Here is a 25,935-nt window from a genome sequence, read left to right as displayed (position 1 = left end):
TTTCCTGAACTGCACAATGATTCTGTTGACTGTCGAAAGCGGAATAACCAAGTGGTTAGGGCGCTCGACCCGCAATCCGAAGGTCGCGGATTCGAATCCCCGTCCCACTAAACATGCTCGCCCTTTCAGCCGTGGGGGCATTATAACGTGACGATCAATCCCACTATTCGTTGGTAAAAGAGTAGCCCAAGAGTTGGTGGTGGGTAGTGATGACTAGCTGCCTTCCCTCTAGTCTTACACTGCTAAATTAGGGACGGCTAGCGCAGATAGCCTTCGTGTAGCTTTGAGCGAAATTGAAAACAAACCAAACCAAACCACAGAGATGTGATAACTGAAGTGAAACACTCAATAAGTTCTCATTACTCATTAACTTGTACTTATAATGTACTTTTGTTTCTAGAAAATTCACATAGCTTCTCGATTCTTAATGTTTATGCCAAATTTTAGTTTTGCACCATCATATTAGAACTTCTCTGTTAGACATGCACGACTCTTTCTATTTAAGTTTAATGCGAGAATTAAGATTTAGATAGTTATATAGCACGACCGTTAACTTCAGTTATTTTTAGAAGTGATAGTTTATCAAAAGCTTGTTTTTTTAACTGTTAAAGAATGAATCATATGTTGTATAGTTCAATTGTTGTGAATTGACGATTTTTAGATTATTGCGGCATGTTTCTCGAATCTTTTAAATTTTTCTTGTTTTGATTGAGTATAATTGCATCATAATATCTCGTAGTGTGTGGAACGTTCTAGGCATCTTTTAGGGTATAATAAGCGTCAAACTTAGTTTGAGAATTTAGCTAGATTTATACTGTTTGATTGTGAGTTTAGCTATAAAGAGCATATATTGGCGATTTATAAAGTGAAATTATCACAAATTGTATTGTAATAACGGAGTATACAAGAAATAATTTGTCTTGTCTATTGGGTTCTCAAGTAACTGAACCAGCCTGTGTGGACTTTGATGGAAAAAAGACCATATTTAAAACTCTGGATACAACTGTGATAACCAATAGTTATAATAGTGATTTTAAAGTGACATTATCACAGGCTGTATTGTAACAATAGAGCAGGAAGAATAATTCATCTTTTCAAATTGTGTTCTAAAGTAGACAAACCAGTCTGTGTTAACTTTGACTAAAAAGAGATGATTATTGAAAACTCTGGACAAAACTGTTATAACCAATAGTGTAACAAACAGTTGTATATGTGTTTGACTTGTTTTAATATATTATTTTAAAACGAGTGGACTGTATGCTGTTTGTTTATTGTTGAAATTTATCACCAACAAGTCACAGACACCTACTGTAAAGAATCCGACCCATACAAAATCCTGACATGCTCTTCTAGCTAAGCTGCATCTAACCATAACATTGAAAATAAAACTAGGTAGGTGGTTGGGCAAATTCATTGGTAGCTCCATTCCTAATAATCTTCTAGAAGTAGCCTTGAGAAAACTCTAGGTTCCCCTGCAGGTTGAGGTTCCATTAACAATTTTTTTTTCTGGTGTTACTAAATTGGCCATTCCGTTATTGATATACTTCCGAGGACCATCATGATGGATGTTTTTTGGTTTGGATTGTTTCTTCTCTGAATACCTACTTGACTTTGGAGTTTACTCTTTTTAGTAATAATACCGTGTTATCTTGATGGAATCCTACTTTATCAGCACTTACAGCATGGCTGCCTTTTGCTTTATCACAAGCCAATTTAAATGTTTCCTATGTAAAGTCGCGTATAACATTATTATTACAGCCCAGCATGGCCAAGTTGTTAGGGCATTTGATTTGCATCCTGAGAGATGCGGGTTCGAATCCCTGTTCTACCAAATACACTCGCTCTTTCAGCAGAGGGGGCGTTATAATGTTATGGTCAATCCCACTATTCGTCGGTAAAATGTAGCCCAAGAGTTGGCGGTGGGTGGTGATGACTAGATGCCTTCCCTCTATCTTTCACTGCTAAATTAGGAACAACTAGCGGAGATAGCCCTCGAGTAGCTTTACGCGATATTCAAAACAAACAAACATCTTTATTCCTCACATCCAGGAGAGTTCTTCTAAAAACAATCTCCCATAACATCCTGGAGTATGTATTTCCAATATGACAAATTTACTATATACAAAATTATTGCTATTAACTACTGATATGAGTATCTCACATCTTTTTGGTACAATGACCAGTGTTTCTGTTTCCACTAGACCTTCAGCCTCTACTATAGTAATTGCTATGTAGTACACAGGGATTTCCTGACCATAGACAATGAACCTATCTGAAGTTAGCTTAAGCTCTGTACTCTGCCCTAATGTCAATTACCTATGTATCAGGAAGCACAGAGAAACTTCCTATAGTAAGCATAAGTTCTAGCTTCCCTTTTCTGAAGCTTTGTGTCCATCTGCTGTTCACATCAATTTCTTTTCTTTCTTCGTCTTTGAAGGCAATTTCCCATATTTCATTTATAAATCAGAATGAACAACTGTAACTGTAGAACCACTATCAGTCAGCATACTGCAAGGTTTTTCATTAATAAGCCTGAGGATTTGTGAAATATTTTTTTCCAAATAATGAACTTCTTTTCTTGTTTGTGGTATATGGAGTATTTCCAGCTGAACTTTTCCTCATAAATCCAACTAATTCCTGATTTTTGATGTCTTATTAGCTTTGTGATTAACATTTGATCTGGTTGGGCTCTGTCTCCTTAGCTTGATGATTGCTGTTTATTCTTTCCAGTATTGGCTGTAATGGCCAGGATTTCCACAGGTATAACATTTACCTCTTTTTGGTATTCTTTAAGAATTATTATTCAATATAAGCCTTTGTCTGTAGTTTCTAGCTACAATTGAAACATATATTGTCTTGTGTTTTATTCCTTCCATTCAATGCTATTAACTAATCCCTTTAGTTCTTTTAAATTATCATCAGTGGAAGTTGATGTTTCAATATTTTATGATCTGATGGTGTCTTTAGTTGTTTTCCTGCAATTTGAATTGATTCTAGTTCCATCTCCAAATACATAACTTTCTTTAAAGGCATACATTTGCTTTGTTTCAGCTTGATCCTCATATCCTCTCGTGTTATAATGTCTATAAATTGGTCACATGCCAGAGTATCCGTGATTTCACAAGGAATGTTTAAGTAAGATAACTGGACAAGCCTTTCCAAATATTTTGCAAGTTCGGCTAAGGTCTTATCTTTCCTCTATACCCTGTTTCAGAACTTTTCTCTAGATACTACTTTCTGTTGCAACACTTTGAACCATTGGATAAAGTGGCTGCCAATGCTTGATAGTTGTTACAGCTCTTAGTTGGAAGATTGTTTAATATTGTCAAAGTTGGCCCTTTTAAATCGACAGCAAGATGGATGGTTTATTGTTTATTTTTCCATCCATTCACTATGGAAATTATTTCAAACTAAGCATTGCATGCCACCCATGGTGTCTTACCATCACAGTTTATTGGTTTCTCAATTGGCTGATGTTGAATTTGTCAGATACATTCTGGTACTAGGTTTGGTAGTGTTAAGGCTGGATTAGCCTAGGAAGATCCTTCAGTAACAGGTAGTATAGCAGTAGTGGTAACAGGTATAGACCAAATAAGGTCTTTTGTTCTATATATGGTAGTAGATGATGTTTTAGTTTGGAATGCCTCAGCTGATGCAGAAAGAGATGTGGTTGGTTTAATCTTTACATTTAATTATTCATTTTCCACATGTTTTATTCGGTCACCAATAATTTTTTCTACCTCATTGATGCCCCTTTCTGCCTCATGGATATCTTTTATTACTTCACTTTTGACTGTTAATATTTCATTACAGTCTTGCTGTAATTCTTCAATTTTGTTATTACAGCCTTTCCATACTTTATCAATTTTATTGTTGTAATCTCTTTGTAAATCTTCAGTAATTTTGTTGATCTTGTCTTCAGTCAGATTTCTTTTTCATTTTAATTCTTCTATAAATATTATGTATCTTTCTTTTTTTATCTCTTCTGTTAAATTCCTCTTAATTGTTTATATATATATATATATCTTGTCATGATTCTTTTGGACTTCTTTTAATTTTCTGGAAATTTCCTTTTGGTTTTCTTTTAATTTTTGGTCTTTTGTAAATTTTATGTCTCATTTCTCTTTATCTTGTCTTATTAATTTCATTATCATCTCAAATAACTCTTAAATTTCACTATTCGACTACATGGTAGCCATCTTCAACATTTGCATTTCTATTTCAAGTGTTTCTATTTTATTTTCACCGAAATAATATTCCTCTTTTGACATCAGTGTTGTAGTGTAGTTCTTTCATTGGTGGAAATCATTCAACGCCCAGTCCATATAATAACAATAAATTACTTTATTCATTTCTTTTCTTTAAGGTTTCTACAAATTTGAAAACACCTATTAACTAGCGTAAAATTAATCAAATTACTTGTACAAAGTAACTAAGTAGTTAGCTAACACAACGACGGGTTCATGTGAAATCTTTTTACACTCTAACTAACCTTACAACGCTTCACAGAATGTCATATTTATAATCTACGTTTGAATATACTTACAAATAGTTGTAAAGTATATGGAGTGAGTTGAAATATATTCAGGGATATTGTTAAGAAAGTGTAGAGTTATTTAAAGATAGATAGTTAATTCAAGATCTAGAGTTGAATAAGTCAGTGAGTTTTCGTGAATTATTTGGATCTATGTTTGCTATCGCGCGTATTTGTAGAAATAAGTTGATTATACTATAATCCTAGTATTTTTATAGAGGTTTGTACGCATTTCGTAATGTAGGCCTACAATAATTTAAGTTTGTAGAAATGTTAAAGAATGAAATATATCAATTTGAACCTCAACACCTATAAATTTCCAGGAGTTTAATGTACAGCAGAGGCTCTTGCAAAGCTAAAATAGAAAGCAATATGCAACAATTCCTTAGTAGGGTGAGCAAGTGGTGCATTGACACAAGAATAGTCATCAATCCTTCCAAAGCCACTGCCATGTTTTGCTAAAAGAACTAGCCAACAAAAAAACAACGTATCAACACAAAAATTACGTTGATCTACTATATGTTACAAGCATTGTTTCATTATGTTTTTTGAAAGAGTGTGAAAATGGATCAGATGTCTAGCTTACAAAAAAGATCAAACTAATAATTCCATTATGTTCCAATGAACTTTTAATCATAATGCCAAATGAGATTTTAAAAATATTTAATTTAGTAAAATGTGTAAAACGAAAATTAATATATCTCTTTAACTCTTAAGAAATAAACTTTTACTTAATTAAATTAGAATACTACTTTCATAAATGACGCAATATTTTCATCGATACGTACGTTTTACTTTTCATAGGTTATACGGCGCGATAGGGCTTGCACATTTTAGTGTCTAATATTTTACTTGACCACTTGCAAGTGTTTAAGATAGAGATAGAAGGGCATTTAAGAGCTTTGAGATTTTGTGAAAGAACTTTATGAGAAAAAAGTATTATTTTAAAAGCATATTATTTCATCTGCCACGTTAAACAATGACCATGGAAATTGATGAACCAATTCCAAAGAACGTAATGGCAGCTTCTGGCACAACTGGCAGTGTTTCAGTTTCTTTACACCCTCTTGTCATTATGAATATTTCTGAACACTGGACTAGGATTAGAGCTCAAGAAGGAAGTCCACAACAAGGTGAAAATCTGAAGCTGTTTGTGTTTCTATATAATATGAAATATATAAACACGTTGAATCCAAAAATGGGTTGCTGAAGGTGAAACTATTCCTCGTTTAGTAATTTAATAATTATGTTATAAATATAAGCTGGGGGGGGGGGATAAATTATGTAATGTAACATTGTAATGCTACAACTTGAAACTGAAAGCCAACATGAATTTATCAAAGGGGAATCTTACTTTGCTAATTTGCTATATTTTTTGAGGATGTTACTTGTTAACTGAATGATGTAAAGATCAAGTAAAGGTTATGGATTGTGCACACTTAGATTTTCAAAATACCATTTGATAAGTTACCATAATTAAGGCACAAGAAAGATTAGCTAAGATAATCACATCAGTGGGGTTTGGAGGAAGACTTGTTAATTGTTTTAAAGGGTGGTTGGGTGAAGAAAAACTAAATATTTTTATTAATGGAGTTCAGCCAAACTGGATGCTTATTATTAGTGGAGTGGTCTAGGGTCAATGACTTGATTCTTTCCTATTTGCATTAATGATATTGATAAGAGATAAAATTTTGTGTAAATGAACATAGATTATGGTAGTGCATTTAGGTTATCATAATTTGTATCATTCATGATTGAATAAAGATGGGAACCCACTCAATAGTGTAACTGAAGAAAAGGGTCTTGGTATAGTTATTCATGCCATCAAAGCTTAGCTCTGTTGATAGTACTAGTAGTAAAGTTAATAAAATTTTAGGGTGTGTTTAAAGACATTGGTACCAAGTCAAAAAGGTAATTATCTCTATACAAACCACTTGTTAGGCCTCACTTGGAATATTGTGTACATTTGTGGTTTTCTTATCGTAGAAAGGATATTGACTTGATAAGGGTTCAGAGGAAGGTACAGATAATAGTACACCAACATAATCACGAAGGATCTCCGTGTGGAACAGTGATACAAGTTGCAAGTAACCTTCAGGCAAACTATTCCATAAGTTCATATCCAACCAAGAAAAGTAATATACTGTGGATGAATAAGTGTCCACTAGATATCCTGTTCTTAAAACTATTTGTATTACCCCTAATCTTCATGCAGAGGAAACTAGGTGAAATTGATGGGTTACAAACAATCTGGGTATTGCTATTTAGAAAGTTTCTAAGGACTTGTGGACAATGTGCACTATCTATAGTAAAGAAAACAGGATTTTAGGTTGAATACATAGATATATTGAGTAGAAGTTAAAAGAGACCATCAGTACACTCTATAACTAAAGGTGTTGGTGAGATCACATTTAGAATAGTGTATTAATGGCCTGGTGGTTATGGCACTTGACTTACAATTTTTTGGGTCTCAGATTCAAATCTGCTTTCCAAACATGTTTGCTCTTTCAGCCTTGGTAGTGTTATAACGTGACAATCAATCTCATTATTTATTAGTAAAGAGTACCCTAAGAGTTAGTAGTGTGATGTTGACTAGCTGCCTTCTCTCAAGTTTATTACTTCTAAATTAGGAATGGATAGTGCAGGTATCACCCAAGTAACTTTGCATGAAATTCTACAAACAATATTGTATTAAATTTCTGTCACCTTATTTGAGAAAGGATATCAGAATGATTCCAACTTTGGAGTAGTTTTATTGCTGTTTTAAGTGTCATGACATATTTTTGCTTGGGAAATATGAATCAACTTTTCAAGATTTTTAGTGGTTTGTAATTCATAAATCCAGGTGATTATAATCTCAAAAGAATTGCAGGCAATAAGACTAGAGTACAGAACTTTAAGATGTGGAAAACTCCAAAATATAATAGTTACTCTTTTAATGAAGTAGTCTCATATGGAATAGTTTGCTGTCAGGTGTGATAGAAGCTGCAACACTGAAGGAGGTTGTGAGGAGACTGGATGAGTAATTTATGTATCTGGGCTAGATATATTAAAAAGTTTTTATATAATTTGGAGTAGGGTGGTAATAGAAAATTTGGTAGCCAAGATGGGCCAGATGAGATGAACTATGTTTGTACAGGTGTTGTTGATGTCTAATACAGTTGTAATATAAGTAACTCTTCTTCATATACCAGGAACTATTGCTCTGCTTCTCTCCTGTTTGAATTAAACTGCAATTTTGAAAACTTGTATATTTTCAGATTTCAGTGTCATTTTTGTCATTGTCTAACACAACTGTTTTGCTGTGTTTACCAGGTTCTTGCTTTTTGTTGTGTGTGTGTGTGTGTGTTTGTTAATGTTCTACTAAGGACCATCCAAGGTAATTACTGCATAAATTCAGTACAGTAAGTGCTTTATTGACGTCAGTCAATAAAATTAGTCTGGTATAATTTTTAGTTCAACAGTAACTCTGAGATACTGGTAATTGCTGTATAACTCAGTTGTAAATTTTTCTTTTTCTCACTGAAACTGGAATTTTTGTGAAGTAGAGAAAAAATCTATTATTGCCATAAAGGCCTCATCTATTATTTAATTCACTACTCTCTCTGCAAAAAACTAAAGTTTCACTGAATCACAGCTCTTCAGTACTGCTTGAGAGAGCAAACCAAAGATAAATGTTGGATTTACAAGACTGTTCATTTTAAGAGCTATTATTTAGTATTTAATGCTGTATGCAGTTTAATTGTTGTACTAGGCTTTTGTAGTACTGTTGATGTCATCTTACTTGAAGCTTCTAAGTTTTTCTCATTATGTGAATATTGTTGAACCAAAAGAGGGCTAGATATTTCTAGATTTTTCTGTCTTGTGTAATAAATATGTGCAGATACAGGGTGCAAGTAAGAAGTTAAAGTAAGTTAGTGAAAGTGAAGTTAGATAGTGTGATTGTTAGTTTAGCCATAATGGGCAATATCTAAATGAGTTTCACAGTAGTATTGTAACAACAGAGACAAAGAATAATTTGTCTTGTCAAAGGGTGTTATAAAGTAATGGAACCCACCTGCGTGGGCTTTGATGAAATGGAGACAATTATTTAAAACTCTGGATATAATTGTGATAACCAATAGTGTAACGAAATTTGTACATTTGACGTTTGACTTGTTTTTAAATAATATATTCAATATGTAATATATAAATTGTGTGCTATCCATTTAGTGTTGACATTTATTGCCAACAAGTCACAGATACCTTCTGTAAAGAATCTGGCTCCTATAAAAACCTGACAGCAAAATAAAGTAGTCGTTCTTGTAAACAGATCATAGATGTAATGTAAAGGACTTTGCATCAAATTATAGTTATCTCCCATGCTTTCTATTTTATTGCTGATGCTGGTTTGTTTCTGTCAAAATGGCAGGTATATATAAATGATATACTTACTGGCAAACGTAATGTGTATTTCATATGCACAGTTTTTACTTCTAGGGCATTACATGGATATACATCTTATCTGTTGTACTGTTGAGAAATTTGTTTGGGATATTTATTATTCATGTCAACAGTTTAGAAGAATTATTAGTGTTATATTATTGGAAATTTGATGATGATTAGTAGTATGTCTCTAGGAAGGGCTAATACTTTTGAGAATTTTCTCCTATCCCAGAGGGACAAGATAACTTTAGTGACGGAGTTGAATGGGGAAAATGAGTTTTATATTGAGAAGTATAAAGTAATAAGTTTGGGTATGGAAGTTTGGATAGTTTCTTAGATATGAAAGTACCACTGATGTTACTAAGGAGAAAAGATAGAGTTGTTGCTGTAAAAAAACTAGAAACTTTTAGTGAGAATTTAGCTCTAGTAAAAGAAGCTAAAGGATATCTGATATGTATTATTTAAAAAAAAAATTAAGACTTAGAAAATCATTGTCTCCTTATATAAGACTGCTGAGGCCTCCTTTGAAATCTATGCAATTTTTTGTTTCCTTGTTACAAAAAATACGTTGAAGAATTCAGAGAATGGCTACTAGCTATTAAGAGAAAGATAGATTTGGGTTTATTTTCAGGGCTATAAATATACAGATTATTTAACTGATATATTGAAATTTTTAGGGGTTTGGACAATGTTCAAGAGATTGAAAATTCAAACTTTAACACTGGATAATGAAATTGTGTGAAATGGATTGTCAGATGATGAACAAGTAATATACTGTTCATTTACTTTGGTTTTTCTGTTAATTGTATGGATCTATATGAATGCTCTATATGAGTGCTCTATATCTAAATAGAAACATATAGGGAACAGGAGCCTAATACAAAGAGGTAATGTCTAGTTTATTAATATATTTATATGTATCATTAATAAAAAATATATTTTTATTTAGCATAGTATAACCTACAGAAACTGCAACAAAAACACTTCCGTCGGCGAAGTGTTGTTGTAGCCCTATGTTCCACTAGGAACGAAAGGAACTAAGAAGAAGAACCTACAGGCACCCATGGGGGGGAAAAAAAATTAAATCCACCCATTACTTTTCAGAACTTTTTGCCTCCACTATTTGTGAGGCAACTCATTCCTTAAGTCAATCATTGTGTCAGAAAAATAAACTTTTAACTAGAGCCTAACCTCTTCCTTTTCAAATCATAGACTGTGTCATCATATCCTGTTATCTTCAAAATATAGCACAAAGAAGACAGAGATCTTATCCTATTGATCACCTGGATATTCTTGTAAACTTCAATAAGATCACTTCTTACTGTTCTTTTCTCAAGAGATCTTAACATATCCCTGTTAGATAAACCTTTAATCTGTGAAATTGTCTTAGTGTACCTCCTGTAAACACTTTCCAAAAAATCAATATCTTTTCTTAAGTAAAGATACCAAAATTGTACACAGTATTCCAAGTAAGGCCAAATTAGTGATTTGTATGAAAAGATAATTGCTTCATTTGACAAGTAATCAATATACATGTAAGCACACCCTAAAATTCCATTAGTTTTATTACTAACAAAAGAGCACTGTTTCAATGGCACGAACGGCTTATTTGCCACTATGTTAAGGTCCTTTCCATCAGTTAGGCTATTGAGCAGGTTCATATCTATATTAAACACATGATCCAAATTATCATAATTATGATTTAAGGTATTTTGAAAATGCGTGTTTAACTTATTAGTTGATTAAAGTCATTCTGTAGCACATCAACATCCTTAATACAGCTAGAAATGCCCAAGAGTTTAATGGTACCAGCAAAATTTATTAATATGCTCTATCAATATCATTAATGTTAATAAGAAAGCTAAAGCCTAAGCCCTAACTCCTGAGATATTCCACTGCTAATAAAGGTCTATTTCAATTGGACTCCATTAATAATGGCCATATGCTTTTACCCATCCAAACACCCTACAATCCAATTAAATATATTAATTTTTTTAAGACATATTAAAATTTAAAGAATTACTTGGTGGCTAAATATGAGTTGCAAGGTTATGTATCTGTTTATAAACTAATCCAAGAGTTTTATATTTTTACTTGAGTGGGATAATTTTTAAGAATTACTGAGTTATAAGGGTTTTTGGTTAAAACCACTGTTTCTTTAAGCATCTTATACTCACTTGCTTCAATATTAATGAGAAATTTAAAAGCAGAATTAGATTTTTCTCAAATTATAGAATGTATAATATTCGAATGAGGTCTAATTTTAGTGTATCATGGTTGAAATGCTTTTTGTTTCAAATCTAGTCATTGGAGCACTCATAGGAAAACAAAGGGGTCGTAACTTGGAAATAATGAATTCATTTGAGCTCTTATTTGATCGTATTGAAAACAGTATAATCATTGACAAGGATTATTACAACCATAAAGAGCAACAATGTAAGTTGAAGTTCATTTTGTTTTTTAAATAATTGATGGTTTATGAATATACATCTATAGGATGTTCATAAATTATTCAACCACTTTCTTGATTAAATAGATTAGGAACCACATTAGATAGAAAGTTGTGGTTTTCAGCATGTAGAAGATGGATGCATGAAATTTTCTCCTCTAGTTTAGATGGGGGTTTGTCAAGGATCATCTATAAAATAAAGGTAATATATATGACAACTTTAACCATTGCCATTGTGATGATTACTTCAGAGATTCTGGCATGTACATGGGCAAAGATTAATAAACACTTGGACATCCTTCAAGCCACAAATGTTTACCATGTTGAAGTGTATTAAAGGCACCACTGGCTGTGGATAAATCTGAGGTGTTTTACTATTATATTACAAACTTCTTTTGTTCATTGTGTGTAGTTCTTATTATTTTCAGTTAATAAAGTGGTTCAGTTATTTATAGACACCCTCTATGTATTTGGTTGTTTTAGAACATGCATTTGATTTACTATCCAAATCAGGTTAGTTCATCTTGAATTACCTTGTATGACCAAGTTGTACTAAGGGTAAAATTGCATGTTTGATAGATTATGCATACATGGAGTAAAATTGTAAAACTGATGTTGTGGTAACCTAAAAAAAATCATTAAACCATAACATTTTGTATGAAATAGTTTAACAAATTTAATTTAAATTTCATTAGTAATTTTATTTTAAAAAATGAATTAAATTTAACTGTAATACAATTCTACTTTAAATAACAGATTTAGAAATGCTAACTTGGTTAATAATTAAATTCTATCTCAAATATATATTGAAAAGATTAAAAACATTCTGAAAGATGAGAATCAAAAATAAGAATAAATTCACCATTGCATGTAAAAAAGTCTCATACAAAATAAAATCGTAAGTTCCAAAATTATGATTATGTTTTGCATATTGTACATGTTTAGGTTATTCAGTGTTTTATTAAATATATATTTCAAATAAATCAACTAATTTTCACTTGTAAGGTACAAGTTAAGAAGTACTACACATCTTTTATGAGATGTTTACTGTGTAGTTTTATGAAACCAAAATAATGCCTACACACCCATTCTGTGCGAGCAAATGCAACATACAGAATTATTGAAGAAATACAGTAAAATGAGTAATAATTTTATAAGAATTCATTGAGAAATAGACAACTCAGCAACACTGTTGTACACTGAATTGAGCTACACTGCATTTGTAGAATACAGTCCATTTATATGCAGATGTAAATATGCTGATTTCTTAGGTGATTGGGCTTCATAAATGCTTATGTATTCATATCATGGCTAATCTGCAAGACATTTGGTAAGAACAAGTATCTAGTGGCTTTCAAACGTGCTTAACAGCGAGCAGTGAGTGCCTCTTTGCAGGAGCGTCATTATTAAAGACCATTTCTTTGACTGGCTGTTCAAAGGCATTTGTTATTTTACCAAAGGTGGTAATCAAAAGAAGATATTTCTGCAACTAAATAAACCTTCAATTGGTAACTGCTAATGACAAGTGAAGAGAAAAGGTGTTTGAATAGGCTCGTAAAGTGCCAGATATCAGATGCATTTCCATAGTTAGTATCAGTTAATATTTGAACCAAACCATGTTTTCTGTTTAAAACTTCCACTTTTTTCAGATATATTTCCAACTTTCAGTATCATTTAGCATTTAAACTCAAAGCATTTTACCATTTTGATATCATATGTTTTGTAGATACATTTTGATCTGCATTATCATTACCAATTGTATTGATGCTAAGTTTGAAACATAACTGTTCTTTTAAGTAGATTCATGTTCCATCAAAATCTCTTTTAATCTTGAATATTATAGGATCTTGTGAAAAGTGTATTGAAAAAAATGGCAAGGTTGTGATTAAACATGTATGTATAATACATAAAATCTAACATTCTGTTATTTTTTAGTTAAGCAAGTTTTCAGTGATCTTGATTTCCTTGGCTGGTATACTACAGGAGATGGACCTAATGAATCTGACATTCAGGTTCTCAAACAGGTAATTTTATGAATTGCATCATATACACATACAACAATTTTTACTGAGACAGAAATAAAGTTTTTTTTATCAATGGTTTAGAGCTGGACGATTAAGTAGCTTAATCGATTATCTATGAGCTGAATTTACATCTGTTAGTGCCACATAAAATAATCAGTTAATTGATTTTAAGATTACATTGATTAATGTCATGAAAATAATAAACTAAACAAAATTAGTTTTTCTGATTATTTCAATTATTCATCTATTGAAATATATCTATTATGATTTTTCTTTATTATTTTCAATTAAGTCAAGTTTATTCAGCTTATGTGATTAGTGTCATGACTCTTGAAAGTAATAAACTAATGAAAACCAGGGTTTCCAGTTATTAGTATTTTTAGGTTGGAAGTGTGTGGGGGTGGGGTTTACTTCATGATTTAAAGTTCTCAGGTTCAATTCCCACTCTCACCAAACTTGTTTGCTGGAGGTTATATTTTTCTTTGTAAAGTTAAAGCTATTAAGCCTATCTGTGGCTGTCTCCAATTTTTATCTGCCAACTAGAAGGAGGGCAACTAGCTGGCAGCACCTACCACCAACTCTTGGAGAACTTTAGTATTAAAGTGTAAATTTATTATTATTTTTTACATTGTGTTACATTTCCTCACATCTCTTACTTTCCTGAAACTGTATTCTGGTTGAAGATAACAGACATGTCTGAACCCACAAGATTGTGATCAGGACATACTCACTCAAAGCAGTATTCTGTAGTCACTTTGTCATGCCAGCCTTTTAAACATGTGATAAATTGCAAATATAAGTGTTCTAATTGATTTTCAATAAAGAAGAACAAAATCAATAAATTGATACTTTCAAATTTAAATGTTATATTAACCATTTTATAAAAGTAACAAAACAAAAACAATGCATATAATTTTGCTTTCACATAGTACTTTATATGGCATGGAATAACATTATATAAACACAACCCATGTACAAATAAGCTATGATTGCAATGTAGCTTTCAGGTGTAAGGAAAAAGTAGTTTTTGCAGTAATTTCACTGGCTCTTAAAAAAGTCCCTGATCTTAAAAGCTTTATGCCTTTTATTTCAAAAACATCTAAAGAACTTAACAGGATGTTTATCGATTAGTAGCGTTTTCATCATTGTTATTGTTGTGAGGAAGTTTCATAATGAATCCCTGCACTAAACTAACTCGTAATTACATCGAACAAAAGGTCAACATCATAGTTACTGTAATAATTGTATATTAATATATATTGAAAATATATTGCAAATTTTTTGCTAATAAGTCTTAGTGGATGATTTATTTTATGTTACTTACTGTTTTATATGTTGTTTTTTTATTTATAGTAACAGTTTGTCAAAGTATCAGTCTCTAACAATGCTGTCTTGTTTATTGTAATTTGAAACATGCATTGTCTACATACTAATAGTAAGCGTAGTAGCACTTAGCTCATTATTTTTGGCAATATGTCTCTCAATTTCATTCAGTTTCTAAGTAATGAGCTTCCTTCAAAGAAATAGTTTAGTGTGCAAGTGTTAATACACCTCACGTAATTATGATTTCACTTGTTATGACAATCAGTGATCTTTCTTTTTCAATGCATATTATAGTTATCGATCTACTCTGTGGAAGAGTCCCATTATGATGTTTCTAAAAAAATTAAAACACAAGGTATTGTACAACTGGTGAAAAATTCAAAAATAAAGTGTACATTCTTCAGCAAAAGTGTGGAAAATTGGGGGTAATTTTGGATAGTATTACCTTAATAAAATTTGTCACATGTGTAAAGTTTATTTTGAAAATTGGGGGTTTATCTTGCAGATAATTTTAACATATCAACAGTATATTAATTGTATATACAATTCAAAATGTTTTCTCTCACTACAACATAAGAGTTTACAATTTAAACAGAGCTTGCATATTATTGTGAAATAGAAAAATGAACACCTTACAATCTTTATATTATTAAGTTAGTTTGGTTTAGTAAATTTTGGTAGTTTGGTTTGTGTTAGAAACAAAATTATCATATGTATGGTGTTAATAAAACATAATTCTGAAGAAGATTTGACATGGTGTATATAAATCAGCTACAATTACTATTTCCATAGTGTATTTTAATTGAAAGTGTATTGGATTAACTGTGTATTTTTAATGATGACTTCAGCCTATAGCCCATGACCTTATGAGAAATAAGTACAGTATCAAAAGGCAAAAAACAACAACACATATTCACTAAAAGAACAAATATGAAACTAAAAACAACAACAAAGTAACTAACAATGTTACCGTGAATGTAGAATTATCATGTATTCAGCTTAATGTGCAATGACAAATAAACTTATAATAAGGATAGAGAATTGAAGATGTGTGGAATTAATATTTTTCTGTTTAAAAATATTGTTGGCTCTTTGTACTAGAATATTATTGTTCACAAAATAATGATTAATTTTTATACCTATAATAATCTTCCCCTCCTCCACCTTTAACAAATAAAAATGGCCTGTGCTGTTACATTTACTCTCCCCTCTGTACAGTGAAGATTGCCTAAACTGAGTTGTGTACATTCTGTTCACTACCAAGTAATTAATTTCTTCCATGTAGTTCATATAAAATTCTAAACTTAATACAGAGAACTAAGCGTATGTAAGTTAGCTAACCTGTACTTACTATTAAACCAGTATCAACTCCCATCATTATGCTTTTGAGCATTTCAAAATTGTCGTCTTACTTGATTCACAAACAAAAACATGAACTTCTACCAAACAAGATAATGTTTGAACTGGGAACCATCAAGCTAAATAGCATCAAACAAGTTCTACCTTTCTGTGATACTACATACTGGATAAAAGTTTTATCTTAACAGCTTAAGTTTTTGCAGTAAATTAGTATTTTGATTTTTTTTAGTTTTCTGTATGAGTATGTACCTTGCTTTATATATGTTTATGCTTATACAAATATATTTGCAATAATATAGAATATCAAATTATATCATTGCATTTTTAAGTGCTTAAAAATTGTAATCTTATAGTTTTAACATGTATGTATTATTTATGTGTATGCATGTATGTATGTGTATAGTAATTTCTATACTTTGTTTATATTGTACCTTAATTTTTTTTTTTTGTGGATTTTCGTTCATGTAACTTGTGCATTATTGTTATGTGGTATCTCATTACATGTTTTATTGTTACCAGGGCCTTCATTACCTGTATTGGTTTTAAAAATCAAACACAATTAAACATTATTCCTTTTATTGATTAGCAACTTTTACTTCCATAAGTATACCTTCCTGAAACTTTGTATGTCAACCATATGATAAGTATTTTATTTTTTACTCTTTCTTTGGTGAATTTTTTAACAAGTAGTTATCTACTAGTTGCTGTTATATTTAGTATTGTGCTGACTTTTATTCAGTGTCATGAAGTACATCATTCAAACAACATAATGCTCTTATGGGGGGTACTTGCATTTCTTTACAAATGATTACATTAAGCTTATAAACTTTATTCCCTTGAAAAACAAAAGATTCTTAAAAAGCATGATTAGTTTCAGCCAGGTCTACAAGAAGTGTTAGTTAATTGGATACATCTTTCATTGTTAGAAATAAAATATTTTTTAAAAATATTTTGAAGAGTACATGGTTTCAGTTTTGAAATTGATTTCAATATCGATGAGAGTCACATTGTTAATAGATTGACTGGGTTGGTTAAAGTGTTGGGCAACAGGGAGGTTTTTTATGGTGTTAATAGAAGGTTTATGATTGTTGAAATGCTCTCTAAGAGTCTTTTGCATGGACAAGGATTTCCTTAAGACTTCTGCTCTTCTGGAAAGATATGATGGGAACTTTAGGAAGTATTTGTCTAAGGCAATCATTCAGTTGTAGTTAATTAATTTTTGTTTCAGAATGCAGGAAACATTTCACAGTTTAAGGTGATGGATTATAACAAGAGGAATTGTGTTTGAAACTTTAGTATTACTCTGTTGTAAGGATGATTTTTCATTCAGTGTTGTTAGTTTTTTCAATCTGCCTGTCAATTTAACCCTATAAGACCTGGCTGCCAAGATTTTTGGCAGCTAATGTTGCTCTCATCATATTTTGTTTCAAAAATAAAATTAGTGGATGAAATTGTTTATAATTTGAGAAGAATGTTCCTAAAAGCTTGTAGTTTCAGAAAAATAAATATTTAAATGTTAATTTTTTTCTATTATTTCTAATAAATAAATTTGTTATTTAGTGTAGTTATGTGTGCTCAGACTGAATAGTTCACCTAAAAGGTGATTTTTATATGAAGTATAAAAATACTACTTATTATCTTACAGTTTTCACATTTCATTTGCATAATATCTAGAATCTTCTAAATGAATATCAAAAGTGTTTTAACATGAATGTTAATATTTTCTTTTCCATTTTCTATACTCATTAATCCTACCTATTATCATCAACATATACTGCATTGAAATGTTTATAATTAAGAATTGGAAATATGTACATAACTTTTTGCTCTTCAAAGAAGTCTTTTTAAACTTGATTTTTTAATATGCTTAATTTTTATTTTATTTTTCCTTTCCAATTCTTTGTCTTTTATTACTTATGCTAATATGTCAAATGGTGTCTTTGGAGCTTTATTATTATCATATGACAACTCCCGTACAGAAACTTATTTCACTAATGCTTTGCACACACGAATAACACCATCTTGTTTATAACCTTTTACACTCCAAGCAACAACAAGTTAAACTTATAAAAATCATTCAACCTTTCAAGTATGATTTTTAAAACACAAATAATACATAATTAACTAAAATATCAAAGTAAGACCTAATTGACTGTCTCTCTAACTATAGCATATTTAAATATACAGGGCTTAGTTGTAAAAGCTGGTTTTCAACATGACACATGAAAATGTTGGTATAATTGGGAGCCATTTTGGTATCCATTGCAGTACTGTTAACCTGAATGTGATGCTCATTATGAATTTGAAGTTGTTCAGAGTTAAAACCAGGCTGGCAAGATCAGTTACTGTTTGAGATTCTGATTGGTTAGAAAGGTTTACTGCAGACTTTAGAGTTTGTAGTCCTTCATCATGTGGAATGTTGGTGTAAATGGAAGACACACTCCCAGTTTGCCCCTGAAGAAGAATAGTCCACCTTTCGAAAGTGCTTGGGTTATAGGGCTTTTATTCAACTCTCTCAAGACTTGAAGCTACGTGTTTTTATAGCATCATGAATATAGAATATTAAGGTAAGAAACCACTATAAGCGCTATAGTCAATCAAGCAAGCAAAAATACTAATGACAGTTACACGTACACTGTGAGGAAAACTGCATGCCAATTTGAAATTAACAGGTGGTGGAGTGTAGTGTAAACTGACCTCTTTGTAACAACTATATACACTTGTGCCACTTAAGTATATGTACGTTGTAGAACTCAAGGCAAAATATAGAAGGTGGGTGGTAACCTTCAAGGGTTGGAAAATTAATATATGTTTCCTAGACAGTGCAGCTACAGGTTTTAGGTCTCACATGTCAAATAGGTCAAACACATGTAAGTTAGCATTTAGATACTTGTGTATATTGCCAGCTTATGTGGCTAATAGTGAACTGCTGCTAAAGTCGAGATTTTTCATATCGTACGGATCACGTGACATGAAAACAGCAGTTTAAGCATTTTTTAAAAATGTTTCCTTTCAAACAAAGGAATTATAACTTAGATAACATAAAAATACAAATTATAACATACATTATATTGTTAATTTCATGGACATGTATTGATAGTAAAGTGGTTTAATTAAATGTTGAATATAACTCAGTACCATATACAGAAAGGCATTTAAAAATGCCACGGGGGGCCATACTGTTGAGTATTTTTCTATTATCTTTGTAACATGTTTGTTTCAGATCCTTGGTGTGTTTTCTGTAATGGATTTTCTTTATTCGGAAAGCTTGACTAGATAATATTCTGTTTATTGTGGGTGGAGTGGCAGCTTTTCTAGTGAAGATATTTGTTAGATTTTCTATACAAGTCTGTGTGTAATGTTCCAGCCTTTAAAGAAACATTGATGTTGAGAATGTTAATTTGGGTAGGCAAGTAATTGAGGGTAAACTTGATAATATTCTGTTTATTGTGGGTGGAGTGGCAGCTTTTCTAGTGAAGATATTTGTTAGATTTTCTATACAAGTCTGTGTGTAATGTTCCAGCCTTTAAAGAAACATTGATGTTGAGAATGTTAATTTGGGTAGGCAAGTAATTGAGGGTAAACTTGATTGTTTTGTGAAAAGTATTGGCATAAAATGGTCTTTAAGTGATTCAGAACTGGCTATCCAAATTAAAAATGATATTTATATAATATTTTCATGTATTTGGTTTACAGGGCTTTGTTGTGAAAGCTGGTTAAAGAGTTTGGTATCTTTGTTTTAAATAAAAACATTATTACTCTCATTTATCAGTGTTATCAGTGACAGAAAAACACATTCTCCCTCTTTAATTATGAATTCATTTAATTTCTAAAAAGTCATTGGGTATTACTGTATATGTTAGAAACAAACAAAATGGTGACTGTATGGTTATGAACTCTACATTATTGATTCACTAATTAGGAAATGACCTTTAAAAACAGCTGTGTTTTGCCAATTTAGCCATACCATTTTTTTCAAAATTTGCAAATGACGATTGTCAGAAAATGTTTTATGTTAAACAGAGGGTAATTTGCAACTTACTTAAAACATCAAAACTAGCTGTAGATAGTAATATTAACTTCATGTTAGAATAATGCAATGGTTCTCAAATATTTAAAGCTGGCATACCCCTTTTCAGACTTAGTACAAGTTTGTATACCTCCATAATTCTAATATTGAAAATAAAGAAATATATAAAATTACATATCTGCAGACTACAGCTATAAAATATTTTTTTACTTTGATAATGACTACCAAGTGCCACTTTTTTATACAATATTTTTATTTCAGTGTTGTAATTTGTGTACCTATTTTTTTCTACATCAATGATGACCAATGAGGAACACATACCATAGTATGAGAAACACTGGACTAATGGGTTAATTGAATGAAATTGATTAATGAGCCTATCAATTAATCAGTTAGCAATTCTACTAATTGCCCTGCTCTACAATGGTTATAGCATACATTCAAGTTGTATTGGTCTTGTTGTAATGTCGGTGCTTATCTTGGTGGTGATAGACTGAAATGCTGAGTAATGTTAGTTCAGCTGATTTTTACTGTGGTGGCTGCCTCAACCGCCTTGGTGGTATTTATATATATATATAACTATTGAGGTTGACGGTCTACTTTTATGTTACAGAAAATTCTTCTGCATGTAACTAGTTTGATTCAATATTAAGTTTATAAGTTAAGCTATATACCTAATTTTATATTCTTTGTTTTTTATGTAATACCAATAAAGTGTCATTCTCTCTACATCATTCTTTCTGGATTACAGATCTGTGAAATAAATGAAAGTCCAGTGTTTTTAAAACTTAACCCTCAAGCTCGGCATACAGAGGTAAGTCACTTTTTGTATAGATGGTAGAGGTTGGTGAACTTGATTCTTAGGCGTGTCAGATAATAAAATTTCTGTTTTCCTTTTTTCTCCTGAAATTTACTGTTAATAACATATACAGGAACATGTTTCTGTAGTATTTTATTTGTCTTTTAATCTGCAAGGGATTTATCAGTTGAATGAAATTAAAGTAATATTATTCTTTCAGTAATGTACACCAAAGTTTTATGGGTTGGAAATCTTTTCAAAACCTTAAACAACTAAGAACAGTGTGCAATAATTTGGAGCAGTACTGAACCTTAGAATTATGAGTTGCACATTTAAATCAGTAAGTGAAAATTCTCTTTAAGGATCTGCTGTTCATGCACAAAACGTTTCATGTAAAGAGAAAAATGTTGGTTGTTTTGCCTGTTTATCTTTTTGAAAAAATTAAACTGGAGAAATTACTCAGGATGGTTAAATACAAAAATGATAAACAGTTAATTACTCTTAACAGTTTTTCTTGCTCACTTTTTTTTAAAGGCTCTGTGTACTTTGTACAGAACTAATTTTTTAGGAATGTGACATATCTAAGATTCTTAATAAGTGACTTAAGCTGTAATTACACTTGATTTTTACTTTTGCTCTGGTGATGAACAAATTGTTTAACTGTAATTAATGGAAATAACAATGCCTTTATTTATTTGTTTGTTTTTTTATTCAGTTACCTGTCACCATGTATGAGTCTGTGATTGATCTTGTGAGTGGTGAGGTAAGATTTACTCTTCTGCAATTAGTTCATTTTTGGTCAAAAAAAAGATAGTTAAAATTGCTAATTTTGTATCAGTTTTAGTATTTACTGGCAACAACAGATTAAGTAAATGACTTGTTACCTAACAATTTACAGACAGGTAATTTAAAGTTCTAGACTCATAAATTACCCTTTATCAGTTTGATGTTTTTAATCATGTTTTGATGACTATTTAGAAGATATGCTGGAAATGCAATAAACAAGTTCAAGAAGGGAAATATAAATATCTGTAATTAGTTACTTCAGGTGTTTCTTAATAACAATATATTTAAATTCAGAGTAAAATTTTAATGGGATTCAAATTTTAGTGATTTCCAGAGATAGCAATTTGTTTTTCTAAAAACATAAATTTGTATTGTTAAGGCTTTAAATATGAAATAGTCATTCTAACACTGATTCAGTGGTGGCCATACTTAGTTGTGAGCTCATATGTGGGATAAATTTTGGGCCCCCTTCCCGACACAAATGTAGTACGAATATGTACAGTAGAATACTGGTACCTGTTTGGATTAGGGCTTGGTGGGCCCCTGTACATCCTATATGTCCACCACTGTACAGCCTTATTCATTTTGTTGAGCTGAGTTTATTTGTATCTTAAGTTAAAGGCCTTTCACAGACTGTGTATAATAGGGTAACTTGAAAGACCTTTTGCAATAGGTTTCAGAATGATTTTGTGTATAATCATATATTTTGTATTATGCTTCAACAAATTTGTTTGTATCAAAAGATATTTTTTATTATTCTTACATTAAAGCAGCCAAAGAACTAAAAATGTTTTTACTTTACTTTCTAATTGTTTTTTAAATCTTCATAAGCACTATTTTATTTACAGTATTGGTCAATTGAGTTCTGGAAACTAATTAATAATATGTGGTATTAGTGACCAAATTGTTGTTTTTTTCTGTTACCTATCCTGGCATATATATTTATTTTTTCATAGTAAAAAATTGAGTATTTTAAAGTTTTTCATTAAACTTGTGATATATGTTTTTACAGAATATATCCATACTCATGACATTTAGTAAAATATGAAAATTCAAATTAAAAAACAATAGCTTAAACTGTATACTCTGTATTCATATTCTTACTATGAAGGAAGATGATACAAATCTGTAATGTTTCTGAGATATTTACGTGTAATAATAACAAAGTAGGTGGACTAGTTCAGCTGCTTATGTTATTCAAATTGTAACATGTATTTGTTATTGTAGATCTGAAGATTAAAAAATTCAAGCTTTGATCAGCTCAAGAGCAAAAAAAACAACAAAATTCACATAACTGTGCATAAAAGTTATGAGAACTTTAAAAGACTGCAACTGCCTGTTGAAAGAAAGGGTGATGATGATTCAGCTTCTATACTGAAGCCTTCTTCTTAAAACGACCTCAGTATAGAACCCAAAACATCTTCTCTTTTTCTTTCAATAGTCCATTAAAGTTCTCAAATTTACTGTGTCGACAGTGCTTGAAGTTCCACTGAAATAACTTTGCATAACACTTTATAATTTTGAAATTTGAAAAGCACTTGTATACAAATTGATCTTTCTAAACTAGATGAATTTTAAAAGTATTGTGTAAGTTTTTTCTTACTTGTAGATTATATGAATTATTTCTATGAGTAAGAAGGTAGCCAATATCAATTTTAAAATATTAATTCACCATTTTTACTACATTTGTGAAAATCGTTCTTTTCATATGAAGAATCTCAGTATTAAATTCACAAAATGTAATTTTAAGTGTTTATCACTAGTTTTTACATAATTGCTTATTAACTTAAAAACATTAATGATAACGTTATAAGTTTTGTATGTCTGATGCAAAATTTAAACCTCGTTGGAAAATAAGAGAAAAAATAAATACTTATGTTCTTCCTAGGCCACTATGTTGTTTGTAGAATTACCATTTACATTGGCCACAGAAGAGGCAGAAAGGATTGGATTGGATCATATGGCTCGTATGTCATCAAATGAATCTGGTGAAAGTTCACTTGGTAGGTTGTGAAGTTTCCTTATGATTTGTGTTGTTTAGTGAATGTGATGACTTCATTGTTACATTGTGAAGCTTTCTCATGAATCATATTGTGTGATGAATCTAGTGAGTGTTTTTATTAGACATGGTTGCCAGGTAAACCACCTGTCTGCTTTCGCTAATTACAGCTCATATACCTGGTTATTTTGGTTTTGTATGTCATTTCTACCAGCATGATTTAAATGCAGTGTTTTTGAGTCTCTCTTTGCCTTGTTTTGAAAGCATTTCAAAAGCTATCACTAGAACAAGGAAAGTGTAAAATACAGTATATTCTCATCATACAGCCAGTTGTATGAGCTTAATGCCCATTCCCTGCTCATCCATGTGCAACAAAATATGACAAATCAATAAATCCCAACATGCACAAAAGAAATAATATAAATTCAGACATTTATTACCTTTCCATGCTGTCAGTTCTGTTTGATAAGGGGCCAAAAGTGATGATTCTAATATTCTTGATTTTCAAAATTTTATTGGGGGGGGGGGCATGTCCCTAGATCTCTACCACAACAACATTATCCTTCCCACTTTAGTAGTATCACCCACCTACTGTTAGAGGTGATGATGGTGACACAGATAGTGGAAATTTACTAACAGAATTGTGAAAAGCTTTCATGGGGCTTGCATATCATCTAATGAATGTGGTGAAGATTGGTAAGTTTAGATGAATTTATATCATCTATAATATCATGCACACACACATAGGTATCTTAATTCTAATGATTTTTCCTTTAAACAATGTAACATACACACGTATAGATTTGTGGTGACATTTTTATTTTGTTATTTAGGTATTGAACATTTTAGTAATCATCAAATAGTTATGACGATGTTAGTTTGTTTTTTTTCTTGTCTAAATACTGAAACCAGTTTAAAGATTTTTCCACTACTGGTTGGAATTCATATGAAGTATCTTTCATACAGGTAATTTGTATTCAGCTTCCAAATGTAAACAACTAACTACTATTACCATTGTATTCCACCAATTAAAGATAAAATATTTTTTTGAAACAAGAAGTCTTATACAATCTCTTAATGGATTACATGGTCAAATCAAATTTATGGTCTAAATTTTTGTGGGACAAATCTTAAATTTGTAGTTTTCTTTAGGTCAATGTATGATGATCAGGAAATGAGCTGAAACAGAAATATGAAGATGAGAAGTTGTAACATTTAGTCATCTTATTTCTATCACAGTGGCAGAACATCTTCAGGCTCAGTACAGTGCTATCAAAATGCTTCACAGTCGAGTTCGTCTTATCTTAGATTATGTGCGAGCAGTACAAGCAGGGAAAGTTCCAAAAAATCATGAGATTTTACGAGAAGCTTACAGTTTGTGTCATAGACTTCCAGTCTTAAATTCCCTTACATTCAGAACAGAATATTACAATGTAAGTAAAGAGAATTGTACTTGTTTTGTCTAATGTGCGTTATAAGTAAGTAGTGTATTTTTCAAGTATCTAGGTGTCACAATTAAAACACCAATTAAACCATTTTAATAAATTGGTCAGTTTCAAATAATAAACATTTTCAAGTACATTTTAAGAAAGTTATCTTCTGTCTAGTGTGGAGTGCATATTTTAATTATTATTAAAGACTTTCTTGAAAATCCTGCTGATAGTCAAATATGGCAGTGTTTGCAACATAAATTATTAACAGCATACTCTGATCTGGAATTAACATTTATTTTATCTCTCTCCTGTGTACCTAACCTCTTTATTGTAGTGTTATGTTTCATTCTTTGCATACCAAATTATTTTATGGTATCTATACCACTATTGCTTCTTTCACTGATTTGAAATTTCTGTATTGCACTTAAGATGTACAAGGGTGTTTAAGAATGACTGAATGTTAAGTCATGTAAAGCGTTTTATAATAACTAGAAAATTTTCATGTCAGGAAATTGCATAATTTTTTTGTATCAGTGTTGATTACTTCTTTGTTTGGTTGTTTATTTTTAATCCCTTTGTTTCAGCAATGTAATGATGTGGGATTGTAATTTTTAATCCTTTTGTTTCAGCAATGTAATGACGTGGGATTGTAATTTTTAATCCTTTTGTTTCAGCAATGTAATGATGTGGGATTGTAATTTTTAATCCTTTTGTTTCAACAATGTAATGATGTGGGATTGTAATTTTTAATCCTTTTGTTTAAGCAATGTAACG

At 31.0% G+C, this 25,935-nt stretch overlaps 1 protein-coding gene across 1 annotated transcript in view; it reads left to right on the top strand.

The window, feature by feature from the left end:
- Positions 1–5,348: 5,348 nt before the first annotated feature.
- LOC106462822 (COP9 signalosome complex subunit 6-like) overlaps positions 5,349–25,935 on the top strand; it is a 23,595-nt gene continuing 3,008 nt past the window's right edge. The window contains exons 1-7 of the mRNA XM_013922783.2: positions 5,349–5,667; positions 11,264–11,395; positions 13,344–13,432; positions 20,896–20,958; positions 21,659–21,706; positions 23,618–23,732; positions 24,968–25,161. Of these exons, the coding sequence (XP_013778237.1) occupies positions 5,514–5,667; positions 11,264–11,395; positions 13,344–13,432; positions 20,896–20,958; positions 21,659–21,706; positions 23,618–23,732; positions 24,968–25,161 (795 nt within the window). The 5' untranslated portion in view covers positions 5,349–5,513. The remainder of the gene's footprint in view (positions 5,668–11,263; positions 11,396–13,343; positions 13,433–20,895; positions 20,959–21,658; positions 21,707–23,617; positions 23,733–24,967; positions 25,162–25,935) is intronic.

This window comes from Limulus polyphemus, unplaced genomic scaffold (assembly GCF_000517525.1).
Source record: "Limulus polyphemus unplaced genomic scaffold, Limulus_polyphemus-2.1.2 Scaffold1258, whole genome shotgun sequence".
Classification (NCBI taxonomy): Eukaryota; Metazoa; Arthropoda; class Merostomata; order Xiphosura; family Limulidae; genus Limulus; species Limulus polyphemus.
The sequence above is the reverse complement of the archived record's forward strand: the minus strand, read 5'-3'. Positions and strand labels throughout refer to the sequence as shown.